This window comes from Podarcis melisellensis (genome assembly GCF_964234715.1).
Source record: "Podarcis melisellensis genome assembly, chromosome: 4".
NCBI lineage: Eukaryota > Metazoa > Chordata > Lepidosauria > Squamata > Lacertidae > Podarcis > Podarcis melisellensis.
The window spans coordinates 53,675,177-53,692,588 of NC_138531.1; the positions used below are offsets into that span (position 1 = coordinate 53,675,177).

At 41.5% G+C, this 17,412-nt stretch overlaps 1 protein-coding gene across 2 annotated transcripts in view; it reads left to right on the forward strand.

The window, feature by feature from the left end:
* The window catches only part of URB1 (URB1 ribosome biogenesis homolog), a 47,042-nt gene that overhangs the window by 22,521 nt on the left and 7,109 nt on the right, over nt 1–17,412 (forward strand). For both annotated transcript variants that reach the window (XM_081907967.1, XM_081907968.1), the window contains exons 18-33: nt 186–359; nt 648–832; nt 1,647–1,865; nt 2,425–2,604; nt 3,384–4,239; nt 4,793–4,994; nt 6,429–6,612; nt 7,834–7,892; nt 8,157–8,350; nt 9,709–9,819; nt 10,643–10,706; nt 11,495–11,666; nt 12,489–12,591; nt 15,595–15,755; nt 16,218–16,329; nt 16,614–16,720. In XM_081907967.1, the coding sequence (XP_081764093.1) occupies nt 186–359; nt 648–832; nt 1,647–1,865; nt 2,425–2,604; nt 3,384–4,239; nt 4,793–4,994; nt 6,429–6,612; nt 7,834–7,892; nt 8,157–8,350; nt 9,709–9,819; nt 10,643–10,706; nt 11,495–11,666; nt 12,489–12,591; nt 15,595–15,755; nt 16,218–16,329; nt 16,614–16,720 (3,083 nt within the window). The remainder of the gene's footprint in view (nt 1–185; nt 360–647; nt 833–1,646; nt 1,866–2,424; nt 2,605–3,383; nt 4,240–4,792; nt 4,995–6,428; nt 6,613–7,833; nt 7,893–8,156; nt 8,351–9,708; nt 9,820–10,642; nt 10,707–11,494; nt 11,667–12,488; nt 12,592–15,594; nt 15,756–16,217; nt 16,330–16,613; nt 16,721–17,412) is intronic.

Below are 17,412 nucleotides of genomic sequence, written 5' to 3' on the forward strand. Positions count from 1 at the left end.
GCAGAATTACTGTTTTCTGTTAAGATCTATGCAGGATTGTGTTTTGCTATTTTTACTGAATGTTTCGTTTTGAGTAATGTTGTACTTGAGATCCTGTTATTCGGCTTCTGTTGACTGTTGACCCATTTGTTTGGGTTCTAGAAACAACCTTCATCTAAACTAAGCTTTTCCCCCTTTCAAACTAGATGTTCTGGATATGATTGGTGTCATTGTGGAAGGCAATGAAGGCCTAAATGAAGAAATTGGATCTACTTTAAATGAAGACATGATTGTCAGCACTTTCCCATTTAGTGCTGTCGTTCCTGCTGCTTTGGAAGCCAGGAACAAGTTGCTTCTTGAGGCTGATGGGAATGCAAGAGGTATTTCCTTCCTATATTTCTTTTGCATGCTTTAATTCTTAATAATATGGGCAAAGCTTCCCTCTGAGTTCTGACAAAATAATATTAGTTGTTGCTGTCATGGAAAAGGTTTTTAAGCAACAGGGGTTCTTGTTGATTTGAGTTTCTTGCCTACCCATTTTTTAACGACTACATGTGCTTTTTAAAATGCTCATAAGTATATCAGGGTGCTAACCAATAATTTAGAGGACTGAGTTTTCAAGTTAAGAAGCCGTACAATTCAATCTGTGTTTTGTTCTGTGTCTTTAGGAGAAAGCATAGTGGAGTATCTCATCACCGTTTTCACTGACCTCCTGCATTCTCAGAGAGACCCCTTAGCCCTTTGTTTGCTGTTTCAGCTCTATGATAAAGAACTCCAGACTGTCTCTCCTCAACTCTATCAATTCAACCACTACTACAGTCTTTGGATACCAGAGCAAGCTAAGGAAACTGTGGTAAGCAAGGCAACAAGTATTTTCAGCTGGTTAATTTGATGTTGAGCTCACACTGACTGCTTTTGGGTGTCACACTAAACCACTGTTTGGTGTGTTGACAGTGAGCCTCTGCAAGCCTCATGATGGCAACCCCAACCCAGGTGCTTCTGGTACAGTAGCAAGAAAGAGCTCAGAAGATTGTGCTGATTTCCACTAACCACAGTTTAGCATGTTGCTTGAATCCTAAACTGTGGTTAAGGTAGATTAACCAGTCTCAGAATCCATGGTTAACATCAGGCACCCCGAACCTTCGGCCCTCCAGATGTTTTGGACTACAATTCCCATCATCCCTGAACACTAGTCCTGTTAGCTAGGGATCATGGGAGTTGTAGGCCAAAACATCTGCAGGGCTGCAGGTTGGGGATGCCTGGTTAACATTAACATGGCCTGTTAGTTTGAATAGCACAACAAGCTATGATTAGACAAAACCCCTTCCTTCCTGTCACAATGGAGTGGGAGGGAAACGTGTGAGTTCAAGGCTTGCTGCAGTTTCTTCTTGTCACATAAATTGTGGTTTAGTGCAGGGTGGGGGAACTTGTTTGAAGCTGACGGCTCTGTGCCTTGCAGGGCAATATTCCAGTGGCCATTGGTAGCAGTGAGTGGTGCCCCAAGCAGAAGTAGGTTGGACAATGGGTGCAACTGTTAACTTTGTACAATAGGCTACATTCCAGCCACAGAAAGGCAGAGGTTTCTATACACATGTCTGTAATGATGTTTCTTTCTTCCCCCCGACCCTGCTTTCTGAAAACATGAAATGCATTTTAAACATTTCCAGCAAGGCAGAAGTGAGTACGTAGACGATTGCCTCTTGCCAGATTCCTCCTTTTCCTCGCTGCTGAAGAATGCCTATCAGAAAGGTGTTGCAATTCTGTTGGAAGAGGGTTTTGAAGAGAAGCTAAGAGAAGCTATTTCCCAACTCCAGCCTCAGCGGTTCCTGTTAGCTTCAAAGCACGTCCTTCTTTGCCTAAAAACAACCGTGGAGAATTTCAGCAGTGTAAGAGATGTTGTTTTCTCTCCTTCACCCTTTTCTAAGATTATTGGTTATAATCCCTTCCTCTTTTATTCCCACACCAAGAGCTCTTTTACAGATTATGTGGCAGTAAATAAGTGCTTGGCCGCTGCAGGTGCATACACCTGAGAAGTGTATAAAGTTTCAGCTACTAGGCCTGCACGATAGGCACTGCAGAAATGAACCTTTCACTCTATGGAAATGTCACAGTTTTAAGAATATTTAAAAAATATGCTGCATGCATCTGGCTTTAAAAAAACCAAACATTTTTAAGTGTTACAAAGAGAAAAATGTTACAGATAGGTAGCCGTGTTGGTCTGCCATAGTCAAAACAAAAAAAATTCCTTCCAGTAGCACCTTAAAGACCAACTAAGTCAGTTCTTGGTATGAGCTTTCATGTGCATGCACACTTCTTCAGATAAGAGAAAAATCATAGACTTTTTTGTATGTGCTGACATGCTCTGCAGTGCAATGATGTAGTTTCTCTGCTTGGTCCTTTCCCCAAGTTTTCCCTATTCTGAAATGTATCTTAATTTTCTAACAGTTTGGCAAAAATTTGGGTCTCTCACTTCTCACCTTGTTTGTGGATCTGCTGAAGAGCTTGTTGCACAGGGGGGATGCCATAGAACTGTGTGGTCAGCAGAAAGAGAAAAATACACAAACCGAATCTGATCTCTTTGTGGATGCGGAGTGTCTGATGGCAGCAGAGACTGGAAACGACAAGGTAATAACTTTTCTCTGTCTTACTGTTTATGAATGTCAGCCTAGTTAATCGGCCCTTGGAAGGGGGGGGGGAAACCTTCTGGCAATTATGCATAAACGTTTACAGGTGCAGGCAATTGTTGTGAGACAAAAAATTACGTTTCCTCAGTGAAGTGGAAAGTCATGCAAGGGGGAAAATGACTTAATTCTTCTGTTACTTAGGTATTTTTAGACTGAATAAAGATAAAACCCTAGTCATGCAGTGTTTCTTAATCATGCACCTTCACTTCCATTCACTGGCCATTTGTCTGGGAGATGGCTCAGTTCATTCCAGACAATGACTTCCTTGACCCGTAAAATAACAAGAGCAGCTCTCTTAGGGAGCAGTCCAAACTCACAGCCAGCTGACAAGCTTAGGGTGGGGGGTTAGGAAGGGGCAGGGACACTGCTGCACCTGCATCCTTGCAGGAACAAGGGCCAGAGGGATCACTGGAGCTGATGCAGTTCTCCTGCCTCAACTGGGCATTAAGAAAAATAATATATATATCAGGGTGGTTCACAAGATAAAAATACAGGATAAAAGCACAAATAAATAGTTAGAACAAAAACACAGTAATAACCTCCCTCCCACACACACATTTAAAAGGCCATAGAATATTAATTAGCCATAGTCCTGATTGCCTATCACATGGCAGATTCTGAGCTTCCCCTGCTTCTGACAGCTCCTGGGTCTCTGGGCAGCTTAACAGGGATCTTAAATCAGTTGGGTGATGTCTTTAATTGTAACCATCTCCATTGCAGATACTGGGAGAGGTGCTTCCTTTGGTCTTCAAACACCCTACGCTGGAGAATTGGTTCCTGGCTGTAGAACAACGTTCTCTCCCTCCCCATAGTTTAAGCCCAGTTAAAGTGAAGCTGCTTGCTGCTCACCTAAACCGTGGCATTCTTGAGTTGCTGAAGGTGGGCTGCCCAATGTTGCAAGCCAGGAACCAGCTAGACACGCTCTCTAGATATTTCGAAGCCATCACTAAAACTGTCTTGGAAGAACTGCATGCTGGGAGAAAAGATGTCTGCAGGTTACATCCCAAAAGGTCACAGCAGGTGGAGGCCCTGCAAGAACTGCAACTGTACATGGATACCCAACAACTGAAGGAAGTGACGTTGGCTATGCTGCAGCTTCCTAAGGCGATGCTGGCCTCCAAGACAGCTGAAAGCATTTGTGGAAAAGAAACATGCTTGAGCACCTACGGGGAGACTTTGGTGCAGCTGCTCACAGACAGCTACCAAAGGGGGTCCCTGAAGGGAGACCTCTTCGTCTCAAGAGAGCACATTCAAGGGATGGGGACTCTCTTGTCCACAGCAGTCACAGAAGAGTTGGAAAAGGTCTTCCTGCATGCGATACAGAAGGAGCCTGTCTTTGCCCAGGCAGTTGGAGTGGATGTGCAGCTTTCCTGCCTTAAGCATTCAACGAAAACGTCCCTTTCCATTGTGGCTGTGCTGATTCGGTACAGTCGGACTCACTTGCTGCAGTTTGAGCTTTGGTGTCTGAAGCCGGGCGCTTGCAAGCTTCTGAGAAAAGATGTGGACCTCTTTCTGCCACTTGTAAATACATACTTGGACTGTCGAGAGCAGCACACTTTGAGCCACCTGTCAGAAGGTAACCATGGTCAACCTACGTAACACTCTTGATCAGCTTTTTTAAAAAAGGGATTGCAACTTTTTTGTGCCATTGGATGAAGAGTATGATTTTGAAAAATAAAGTTGTAAATGCCAGTGGTACGGTGTTTGCGGGTTTTCAGACTAAAAACTTCAAACCTTGTTTGTTAAGTGGGCCAGTTAATGGTTCAGATGTTAGTTTCCCTGCAACTTTATTACCAGGGAATTTGTTTTTTTCTACCTTTAAATTTTGTTTACAAGTTCTCCTGCCGGTCTTAGTTTGTTTCCATGGTCCTATATTATAATTTTGTAAGGAAAAGTATGTGAGAAACTCTTAACCAGGATGCAGTTTTGGAGCAGCCTGGTTTAAACATTGTTTGGCTGTCCCTTTCCAAGATATTAGAGTTTGTGATTTCTCTTTAGGCTAGTAGTTCTAGTATGTCATTCCAAGGACTTGAGACTGTGCAGTGGCCTCTGGTACATGTATTAGAGTATGGGCCTGTGAAATGCCTATGTATCCACCTTTGTGACTGTTGCGTTGTCCTTTCCTACAGTCTCTTCAGCTGTTACGTCCATCTTGAGAGAAACTTTGTGGCCACAACTGCTGGGCATTCTTCTGAATAGTGGTTCATCTCAGCCGTTTACTGAGCACTGTCAAGTTCTTTCCAAGTTACTGCCGCCTCCAGAAACAGAGCCATTCTCTAATTTAACAGAGAAATTACTTTTATCTCTTGAGATGGCGGGAAATCATGAACAGTAAGTCTACTTATTTTCTGCTTATTAGTTCCAGTTCTCCATAATGACCAGTTGATTACAATAAACACAAGCACATGGCCTCCATTCTCAGGTTCCTGCTGTCAATGTGAAGTAGTATTTTAATACTTCAAATAGATAGAAATCATCTAAAGTATATCATCTTTTGCTGAGTCACATCAGTGGAGGTAAATACCAGACGGAACATCAATATTGGGGGGGTATGCTCAGTGTTAATAATCAGAATTAATGAAATATGGTAAAATTTAATAATAAGATAAAATAAAAATGTTGGGCGAATGTGATGTCTGCTACACTTTAGAAAATTACACAAGATAAAATAAAAATGTGATAAACTTTAATAAAAATGTAGTAAGCTTCACTACTGCAGCTTGGCTAGATCAGAATGCCTGTTGCATTTTTCTTTTTTAAACATTGATCTGTGTCTGTTATCAGTAGAGAAAGAGTTGCTTCAAGTATGACGCCAAACCTGTTTGACGCTATTTGAACGAACTCTGCCCATACACTCCGCCATCATCCCCTGCCATGATCAGCCAGTTGCCACTTCTCTGGATCATTTCTTCAGCATTAATCCATAGTTCACCATTAGATCTGAAATGTGCTGATATTGTCATTTGCCTTCAAACAAGGTTTGCAAACCGTGGTTTCGACCTGTTTTGCAATCCTGATTTTTAGGCAAAGTATTGGCTTGTGCAAGCCATTGTTCGCCTGATTCAGATGTTATGACAAACTGTTGTCTGCTGCTGAATCTGAACTGAAGGAGGAAACCAGAGCAGGGAAGGAGAGGGCGCAAAAGGCTCATCCATGTACCGTCAAACCAAGTTTGGCATTTTGTGTGAACTGGGCCAAATAAATGAAGCTTCTTTTGCACCAGGATAGCAATAGACATTTTATCACAAAGAGAGAAACCATATGTGGTGGTCATGATGACTCACTGTGCAATTACTTTCCTGATCTGCAAAGTATTCCATCCCATTGTGTTTAACAGTCTAGCAAAACATGCATTAGACTTCTGCAACCCTCCATAATGCCTAAGAAGTCACTAGTCTAGACCAGTGTTTCCCAACCTTGTGCCTCCAGATGTTTTTGGCCTACAACTCCCATCATCCCTAGCTAGCAAGACCAGTGGTCAGGGATGATGGGAATTGTAGTTCAAAAACAGCTGGAGGCACAAGGTTGGGAAACACTGGTCTAGACCAATCAGTGGCTGTGTGTTTTCAATAGGGGGACTATCCTCATGGCGCTCTGAGAACTCAGGGCACTGCTAACATCCTCTCCTGATTCAGCAGAACTTCCAGGTCTAGAAAGCAACTAATAAACGCTCCATTTCCCAGCAATTTAAGTTTAAGGTTGGGGGGCAGTGGTTGAAATGAACACAAAAGCTACCATTTCATTACTCTTTTCAAACCTCTCTAGCTGGGTGATTGCTGACGCTGTATCCAGAGCCCTGGAGAGCTCTGCAGAGAAGTTGCATTCATGGAGGAAACGCCTGCTAGTTGCCTGCATGAAGTGGTTGATCCTCACGTACAGCAGTAACAGAGAACAAGAAGCCCGCTCAGAAATTGAGAGTGCCGTGCTGTTGAGGCTAGAGAAACTACTGGTGAGAATTAGGGGATCCCCCCCCCAAAGTTGTTGGACATTATTCTAAGCAGGGTGGAGGTGTATCAAGCAACAACCGCAGGGGAGTAATGTGACCACTAGAGGGTGCATATGCACAGGCTGTTGCACATGAAAGTGCAAACTTCTTTAGAAAATTATTCTTTGCTCTACCTACTTTCTCGACCTTTTTCCAGCTTCAGCTGTGACCCTCCTGACAAAACCAAACCTTGCCACAGACACCCATAGTCCAGTGACGTGCAGGCTAGATTACTGCAACATGCTCTGCATAGGGCCTTCCATTGAAAAGTGTTCACAGATGTCAGCCAGGGCAAGATTCAACTAGGCACTTTGGGTTTATCATGCCAGTTTTGTGTGATCTTATTGATGGCAGGTTTCCTTCTGGGCTCAATTTAATGGGTTCTGTTTAACTTTTAAAGGCGTAAGCAGCTTAGGATCTGCATAGTTTATTCCATATGAGCCTCCCTCCATACACGAATCATCATCTGAGGCCTTCCTCAAGATCCCATGAAGAATGCTTGGCAGTGACCAGGGCCTCTTCTGCAGAGAACTCACCCTATGGAACACATTGCTAAACATGCTGCATCAAGACTGCTTTTGGCTGAGCATTTCCTCTTTCTTTCTTGTATTTTGATGTTTTAATTCTGACTGCTGCCTGGACATTTTTTGTGGTCTTGGCTCCTCATGCTAGTATTTTGGTTTATGATTTTAGTTCAGTGGTTCCCCACCTCACATGGACCACCTGAAAATTGCTGATGGTCTTCACAGGCAGCTTAATGATTTTTCAGCCTGTTGTAGCCATTGTAATGTGCTGTGCTAGATACTGTATTATTTTTAATTCTGGGGATTTTTGCTGCTTTCCCCCCTTGTGTTTTCTAATACAATGGTACCTCGGGTTAAGTACTTAATTCGTTCCGGAGGTCCATTCTTAACCTGAAACTGTTCTTAACCTGAAGCACCACTTTAGCTAATGGGGCCTCCTGCTGCTGCCGCGCCGCCAGACAATGATTTCTGTTCTGATCCTGAAGCAAAGTTCTTAACCCGAAGTACTATTTCTGTGTTAGCGAAGTCTGTAACCTGAAGCGTATGTAACCCGAGGTACCACTGTATTGCAATTTGCATTCCCATGAAGTGTTATCCCTGCACCACCACATCCCCACTGTCATATGTTTAAGTGTTGTTTTGCTGTTTCCTACCTACCTAGAACTCAGTAACTGAGGTGACTCCAGAAGACTGGCACAGTTTTGTGAAGATGGGACTCAAGTAAGCATGTTTAGATTTATAAGAGTATTTTTTGCTGCTACAATGACATACAACACTGAGGTTGCTTATGGCTCACTAGGCAGTAGTTTTGCTTCTTTTAATAGATGTTTACCAATTGATATCATATACAGTACTTTTAAAGCGGTGTGGCAAACAGGTTGACAGACCAAACCAACTCCTGGGATATAATTCTTTCTTTCATTCACTTTGCAGGCAGAGTGCATGATTTTTATCTCAACGTCTCTTTAAATCTCTGTCATGTAGGTACCGTTATAAAGACCAGGGCTTTCTGAAAACTCTGAATGCAGCTATCAATTTGCTGTACCAGAAAGGAATCCCTGCTGCTCAGAGATTAGTGAAGCTGTCGGTGCTTTATATGATGATCACGCAGCACTCCTTATTTTTGTCAACTATGCTGAGGTCGCAAGAAGGTGATGACACAAACATTCATGAAAGAGGTATCACCTTCTCATTTGTTTCCTTGTGTATCTATATATAACCCAAGTGTCTTTCACGTGTTGTTTTTCATCCTTCCACTTGCCAGCCCACCTAGATGTTTTCAGAGCTGCTCTATCTAGAACATAATTATTTTAGCATTTACCTTTTAACATATTACTAACTCATCTCCATTATCATAGCGTTGTCCCTTTTCTGTATATTTTTTCAGCTCCAGTGCCTTTTCTTCCTATTTATTTACATTTGGATTGCATTTATTTATCATTGAACTTAGCATTTCTTACTTTATTTTTTATTCTTTGGCTATATATTTCTGAAACAGTTATTGCAGTATTGTATACAGCTTTGTTTGTTTTGTAATTAAGCATGCTAAAAAATAGCCCACTTGTTTTGGGTTACCTGGTCTTACTGGGATATTTACAGTGCTAGTTGAAATCCTCAGAATCTCAGCTTTGTCCCTTTTTCTTAGGAAGTGACATAGTGGAATTTATCCTAGACTAGATGCAGGAATAGGTGGAGTAATGCAAATTGAAAGAATCTGGGCTACACAGCATCATTTAAGAGCTTACAAAAAGGAACCCTGGAAAAACCTATGCAAAAGTTGTTTAATTAACCCCGAGACCCATTAATTAGCACAAGGGCAGAAGTTCCCATGTTACACTGGATGGGGATTAGAGGAGAAAGGAAGGATGGCCCAATTAATTTCCGCACAAAACTTGAATGGAATGTGTGGGAAGCTTGAGTAGCTGGAACTGTGTGGATCAGTGCTGCAGAACTGCCGTTTACCTGGACTACGCAGCGAGGGGGCAAACCAGAAGTGAGATCAGGGCTCCATGGGTGCAGCATTAGAGCCAATCTGGTGCTCCCTTTAAACTTTGATCTTCCCCCTTACCTTTGTCTTGGTAAGAGGCAGGGACATTGGTGTCAGAAAGGCAGCGCTGCCCCACCACACTGACCATTCCTGGTGATAAAATAATACTTTTCAAGGCCCCCTTCATATTGGAACACATGTTTTATGAATTGAAAAGGGCCTTCATTTTCTTCCAAAACAAAAAGCCCTATGTGAAAGCGATGAACATTTCACAGTTATATCATAATGTGTTTTCCATTTTGTTGGCAACAGTCACTGTCCACTGGGAAGTTCTCCTGCGTGGCTAAAATGAATGGGAGCTTCATGAAAGCTCTCATGGTGCTCCATTCATCTCAGCAGGTCTTGCCCCAGAGAACAGCCTAGCAGTGTGAGTGACCAGCACCATTGTTGTTAGGAAGCGCCTGAGCAACTGTAGTATTCTCAAATTGCTTGACAAGAGACGATAAGTCATTTGGAAGAGGGAAAAAATATTTTTACTTTTTGCTTTAGAGGCATTAGTGGACATCCTGCTGACTCTAGTGAAACTCTGCCCTGCAGTTTGTGAGAGCAACCATTTTGCTGTGTTGCTTGGAGCCTACGGTGCAACACTGAGCACTACAGGTAAGCGTATTTGCAGTTGAAAGAGATGCATGGCCTAATTTTGGAGACTTCTTAAAATGCAGCAGCCAAACTACCATGTGTGTCATATGCAGTAGCTCAGACAAATCCTGCTGTTCCTGGGTGGTTCGGGAAAATGACCAAAGAAATAAGTGCATGCATGCATTCTAAGGAGTTTAAGTGAAGTAATTTTCCTATCCTCCTTTTGTTCCCATTGTCCAAAGGGAACTATTTGAAATGGGACGAAACAAAGATAAAAGGAGAGAAAGAAACAGCGTCTTAGGAGACATGGGTAGTGGTCAAGAAGTGGCAGGAGGGGTAGCTGGAAGGGAACTGTATTTGGAGGTTCAGAGACTGGTTGGTCTGAGGGTTGTGGCTTAGGTAAAGGAAGTACAGAGCAGTAGCCTGAGGGAAACTGAGTAGGGTGTGGTGTGTTTTGTACAACAGAATGCCACAAAGACTTCAGTATGTGGTTCTTAATACTGATCCACAGGCATTCATATGTCATCTGCTGTGCCTTTAGATGATAACTTGCAGCAGAACATGTGCACTGCCTTCATTGCAAAGTATTGTGTTCAAAATGATGTCAGGTGAAAAACCTCTCTTGATTAAGGTTAAAGTTCTTACTCAATGTTGCAGGAATCAATAGTTGCATGTGCCCAAAGGTTGGCACTCTATTTGTCTGTCTGTCTGTCTGTCTGTCTGTCTGTCTGTCTGTCTGTCTATCTATCTATCTAGCTATCTATCTATCTATCTAGCTATCTATCTATCTAGCTATCTATTTATCATCTGTCTACTATCTATTTTTTCTCTTTTTTATTTTTAGACCAGAAGATATTGCAGCTGCTTAAATTGTATGAAAATAATGGTCTGAGCCTTGTAAACTTCAGGTTAGTTGACTGCCATTTTCGTCAGTGTACAGTGTGTGTCAGGTTTGCCTTCCTGTGGATTACGTGCCTCAGGTATTTGCATATACAAAGGGCATGTTGAGGGGAGTTTAAACCTGTGCAGAGGAACAGTTATTCCTTAAAACTAGTGGTAGGGATGGGAATGGAATCTGATAGACTGCAGTTCCAAAGTTGACTCACCTGGTCCATTTTAGAATCTGAACATTGACAGATTCTTTCAACTCACCCTGAATCATTTATGGGTTATTCCAAGAGTCTGCCTCTCTGTTCACATCATACTGTACATTCTTTTTAAAAGGTATCTATTCTTTCCTCTGTGAACCCACCCACCTCCTGAGGTTTATCCCACCTTCTTCCCTGGTGGAACCCTTGGAAATGAATTCTAATTTTTTTTAATAGAAAAAAGCATTTTCTTTCATTGAGTGATATTGTGGCGGCTACCAAAAAAACTGTGTTGTTTATTGCTGATGCTGTGATACTGTGTAGGAGGCAGTATTGCAGCCTTTCTCTAAGAGCCAAGATGGCTAAAAAGGAACACAGCAGAGTGACTGTTGCTTCGTAGTTTAATTTTGTTTCAAAGTGCTTTGGAAGGAAAACTAAGGTTGTCAAGGAAACACATCCTACCTTTGGTTTCTCTGGTAATAAATAAAGAAGTGAAGAGAAAAGGAAAACATTGTTCTACCATTTACAAGTCAAATTGCTTTGTGTAATTGCTATCTTCTCTTCATATACAAAGTTGGAAAACACATAGCATCTTAATGTGATTCCAGAATCCTGCTTTGGGGTCCAGCTGCTGTGGAGCACCATAAGACATGCAAGAGTCTGGGAAGGTCCCTGTGGCAGCAGCCAAGCATGGAAGAAATTCTGTGTCTGCTAGACCAAGAAATGATGATGAGGACCATTCTCCATTTCCCACAGCATCGGCATCTCCTGTCCACAGAGGTGCCTTCATCTGACCACAGATTTCTGTCCTTTTAAAAACATACGTACAATAGAACCATTTTAGTCTTAGGTCATTAATCTTGAAAGTGGCATTGTTAATAGTCACAGTGGCAGTCATAGCATCTGGTTGATTTATATTAAAGGGCCTTATTCCTCTCCCCCCCCCTTTTTTAAATGTAACGACTGCATAGTCTGCTTGAAAGCTGCGAAACTGCAATCCTTTCAGTTCAGTGAGGTTTCAGAGTTGGGTGCTAATTATGATCTAGGAATTAACCACCAAACCCTTGGGCCAAAATTGTAGCAGCTATTGAGGAAACGTAAAGCTTTTTCCTGCAAAGAGAGAGATGCAGTCAGGCTGCAAATCCTAGACACACTTATCTGGAAACTGAAATCAGTGGGGTTTACTTCTGCGTTGACATGCATAGGATCAGTGGCTTCTAACCCTTTAGTGGGCTATGGGCTTACCTCCACAGTCGGAGCCAGTATGCTTCTGAAAACCAGTAGATGAAAACTGCAGGAAGGGAGAGCTCTGTTGTGCTCAAGCCCCGCTTGCAGGCTTCCCCTAGGTATCTGGTTGGTGACTGAGAACAAGATGGACCATTGACCTCATCTAGCAGGCTCTTCTTAATTTCTTATTGCACAGCAGTCATTGAGGTCAGGGAAAGCTGTAAAAAAACAACCCAAAGCAGTAACACAGCTATCACCGAGCTTTAGGATGCCCTGCGGTTCTTATATGATGACTGTTATGAGAAGGCTTTCACAGCAGCTAAAAAACATGTCAATTAAAATTCAGTCATACCTTATTTTATATCCTGTATTTAGGAAGAACAGATGCTCCTAAGCAAAGGCAAAAGCGAAGTGGCTCTTCAGGATCTCTATGACCCCTGTTTTCTCCTTCATCTCTTCAGTGAATTGTTGAGACCAGGTATAGGAAATGGTTTTCTTGTATTTTAGGAAGCATTTAGTGTGAAACTGTAAACATAGACCCCCCCAAAAGTTATGGCTTGAAAACTGTCCAAGATTTGCTATGCAGGTCTGAGGTTGCAGCTAAGCTTGTGTGATTTTTAAAAAAGGCAATGGCCATTTTTGAGAATATAAAGTCTGTTACCCAGATCTTTCTGCAGCCTTAAGCCAAACAATAAGGTAGAAAGCACAAATAAAAGAGCTGGCAGTTTTTATATTGACAAGGCAGGCAATTACACTGAACCATTTTTTGTTGGTTATTTTGTTAGTTTGATAGTTTTCTTCCTCCCCCCCGTCCTTGCTTTATATAACCTCCAGCCCAATCAAAAGTTTTGACAGTACCCAAAGCACACAACATTTTGGTTGGTTCTAACAAATATGTTGGCCAACAGTGGATTTTGGAATATTTCTTGTGGTTTCCAATGCTGTTTCCTTTGCTTTTTATTTGTGTTCATGGTTTAGTCTGAGGCTTGTGTAATTGGACGCAAGCTCTTTATGCACATCTGCTGAGCTAACATAGTACGCTTTATATGTCTGTCTTATCTGTTTATAAAATGCTTCAAAATCCGGAGCTCATTTGCATTATGGCATCTGGTTTGCGTTTGCCCAGGAGTCACGGCATCTTCTAAAACAGGTGGCTAGTTGATAATGCAATTGCTCATTAAACTATTTACTCTTCCATTCAGAGCAGACATCAGATATCAAATTGACCCCAAAGGCTTTAATTATACTTTTTAAAGAAAACAAGAAGGGGTTTTGAGATGGAGGAAGAACATCATCTGACACTGCAGCACACACAGTTTTGGAAGGGCCGCCAGTGCACTTGGCAGTCACCGTTTTGGGTTTGCATTCATCGTCTTGGTACCTGCCACTTACCATCTCCATTTTCCCAACCAAAATTTTTCACTCAACAATTGAAAAAAAGACTCAATGCTTCTTTTAATAGTGAAGGAGTGTGTGTGTGTTTTCCCCCACAGCATCTCCTGTCCTGTATTTTGTTACGTTGTTTTGCAGGAGTTTGGAATCATTAGATTTGTCAGTGCTATGAGGAATATTGGCTGCTGCTGGATTGAGTATGTGAAATCTGGGTGGAGCGGGGGCATAAAAGGAAATTCAGGTGGCTGAGAAGCTGCACACAGATAGGCCACATGAACAGGTGTTTCGTTTTTGTTTTTTGAGAAAGCTACAAAGCAGGCAGGATTTCCAAATCAAGAGAGACTGTGTAGTGAGTACAGCATTGAAGGGTATGTGGTAGTGGGAGTAAGTAGGTTGATTTAAATAGGGTGAAGCAGAGCTTGTTTTTAGTCTTGGGTGGGAGAAGACAATTTTTCATCTTTGGAATGGCAACCTCTTCCCACCACCAGAAACAATATTGTTTTGAAAAGCACTGCTTGCTTTGATTCTCTGTTTTTGTGGATGATTTGTTACCTCAACTGTCCACCGACTCTTGTTTACTTTTCCTTGTGGCTTCATTGCCATAGCTTCTCTTAGCTTGCAGGCTTTGCGTTACCACAGAAAGAAAATCTTTTCTGGTCAGTGGCAGCAAGGCATTCTGTGAATGTCTGAAAGCATTTGCTTAGGTCACAGGCATGGCCAAACTTGGCCCTCCAGCTGTTTGGGGACTACGGTTCCCATCATCCCTGACCACTGGTCCTGTTAGCTAGGGATGATGGGAGTTGTAATCCCAAAACAGCTAGAGGGCCAAGTTTGGCCATGCCTGGCTTAGGACATGGGAGCATCCAGCTGAAGGCTGTCCACCCCACTACAGTCAAAACCAGATATTTTCCCCATTATGATTCCTGTATCATTTTTGTCTTTCTCACTAACAACATCCAAGCTGCAGATCTTGCTTTGGTTCCTCTTTGCCTCTCTTGCTGCCTCAGTTCCCTGAGGCTTTCTCCCACTTACTGCATCACAATCCTTCCTTTTATCCTTCAAATAATCTTTTAAGAACCTGCTGTCTCCATGGAATCTTTTGACAGCCGTTCATTCTGAACATGCTCTATGGAACAACCCCAAACATGCTGGGCCGTTACAGCAGGTGGCCGAAAGGGTCTTTGTTATATTTTTTGCTTCCTACATGTGTTTATAACAGTCTCCTGTGAATAAATGTTCCATAATTGCTTCTCACTGGGCGTAAAAGCCCCAAATGAAATACAAAAGGGAAAAAAGACACCTCTAGAACTGATCATTATCTCAGCAGCCGTTTCCCCTTGATTTTTCCAAGGTTTTGTAAACAAAACTGTATGTCCAACATAAATTAAACTTGCTGTCAAGTTTCATTTTGCCAAGGCCAGGTCCAGCATTGATGTTTCCTTCCATGACCTATACTCCTCTTTCCAGATTAATCTTCACTCCATAAATTTAGGGCTAGCCCCCAAAATACAGAACAAGATTCCTTGTTGACAGAATCTCTCTTTTAGTAAGGGAAGAGGGGTGGCTCACGGGGAAAAGATTCAGCTGTAATTGCTCTGCCTTCCAGTTCCAAACTTTCAATCACTAGCTTGAAGTAGAATCACTGCTCCACAAATATACATGCACTGATGAAACAGAAATAGAGATCCTTGTTACCAAGCTGTATCAAACAAAAGCATGGTAAAGAGTAATTAGATCTGTTTTAATTGACCCTGTATGTGCACCTCGGTGTAGGGCTACAAAGAGATACGGTTTGGGTGGTGCCAGAATGGAAGGCTCCTTAGAAACTCAGGTGCAAGAGGGTTTGTGTCTTTATTTGCTTAAGCAGAGGCAATTCAGAGAGATTCTATCTTGAATTCTTTGTTGCAGAAGAATAGAAGAGGACAATTTTCTAATCAGGGATTCATTCACTCTTCTTCTAGAAATTGCTATGATTTAATGTGCATACCTATAATTTAGTCTTCCTTTAAAAAATTACCTTGTAAAAGATTTTGAGAGTTTCCTTTTTACATTTTAAAACATTCCTTCCCCTTCCTTTTTTCCTATGTAGAGTGTGTTGTAGCATATCATAAGTTTGTTGACGTCAATGCCTTGGGTCTGGCAGTAGCAGCCCTTAGCAGCTATGACAGTAACATGCGAGCGGCAGCATACTATGTCCTGAGCTCTTTCCGCTCTCACCTGGAAGGGGCTCGGTTTAGAGAACAGAAGCAGGTAAGGAGTTAACTTTAGCTTTCCTAAAGTATGCAGTGGTTTGAAAACATGCCTAAGTCTAAACTTGCTCTGAAAGCATCTCCTAGGATAACTGTATTGCTAACTGCCAAAGATGTCAATATGCTTCTGATTTTCAGGGTACTATGTAACTTCCTTGCCCACCTCCCAGTTTTCCAAATTATATATAGGACTCAACCCACGAGTGAAATACAGAACTTAATATTTCCCATTCATTTGTATTAGTAATCATTTCCTCATCACTTCCATTCAGTTATATTAGGATAGGTATTCTAATTCAATTGAGTATAATTTCTATACTATGATTAACATATACTTTCTGCAGTTTCTGGTGAAAATCATACTGTGTTGTCATATGAGGACTGTGTGTACAATTGAGCAGTTACTGATAGGCTCATACAACCAATTTCCTGATTATTTCTCTCTTTTTGTCTTGTGCTTCAGTTGGTTTACCTTATGGATGTTGTGCAGAATGGAATCAGACAACCAAATCTCAGATTTACTTTCCCTTTGGCACTGTATGTTTCAAGAGTAGCCCACCAAATGCTAAAGCCAGGTATTCTAGAACAAGTTACACCTGCTCTCTAATCTTTCTTAATTCATAAGATAACCATTTTGTTTCTGTTAAATTTCAGCTGGTTTTGTTTCAGAATGAAAAACAATGGCTTTTAGTCAAATTGTTACTTCCATTTTAGATATCCCTGTGATCATGAAATGTTTGTCAGATTTGTCATGCTGTAAAAGGAGAGATTTTTAAGATGAGCATAGAAATTTCTTGAGTTTAATAATGGAAATAAGGGCGTTTTCCATGCTACAGTAACCATTCTGTTTTCTTCCCAGAGGAGCACATGTACACAAAGCTGAACAAGTTCCTTCTATCTCATCAGTATTTGGATTTGAAGAAGGTGCCTGGATTTTTTCAGCTTTTCTACAGTTTTGACTCAGAGGTAATAGAAATCTGTGTAGTGTAAACTGTCATTCATGAATAGCACAATTGTTTGCTTTCTGTTCTCTGTACACAAAAATCTGGTACCTGTCAAGTAATTCTGAGAATCTTTCTTTTCTTTTCCTGTCTGTTGCAACCAAATCACTATGTAAATAGTCTTTATAGTTGATTGCAGCAGCCAGGATCTTCATTTCTAAACTCTGAGCATGGTAAAAGCGTCATTGTTCAGACACTGAGATTAGTGTCCATGTGGCAGCCGCCTCTTCCTGTTACACAATTCTGTTCATGCATGGCCTCTTTATTTTTTCCTTCTGCCATTCACCACATTTTTGAAACGCATTCCAAATTCCATATTTGCATTATTATTTTTTTAAAAAGTGTTTTTATTAAATTTTATCCATATAAGCCAAATAACAAAATACAGCAAACAAAACACATAAAAACTAAACCAAATCACGGCAGGCATGGGATGTTACATTCACAAGAAAAAATGGTGAAGCTGGTTATCTGTGTGTTTGCGATAAGATACAGACAGGCAAGTGGAGCATCTTTTTTCCTACATTCAGTATGTGACTATATAAGAAGGTGCATTCTGAATGCAGAAAAATGATAAAAATTGTTTAAGCCGTTTAAAATAAGGAATGTGTATTATATTTAGCAACATCACAAATTACTAGCATATCTGGAATTTAG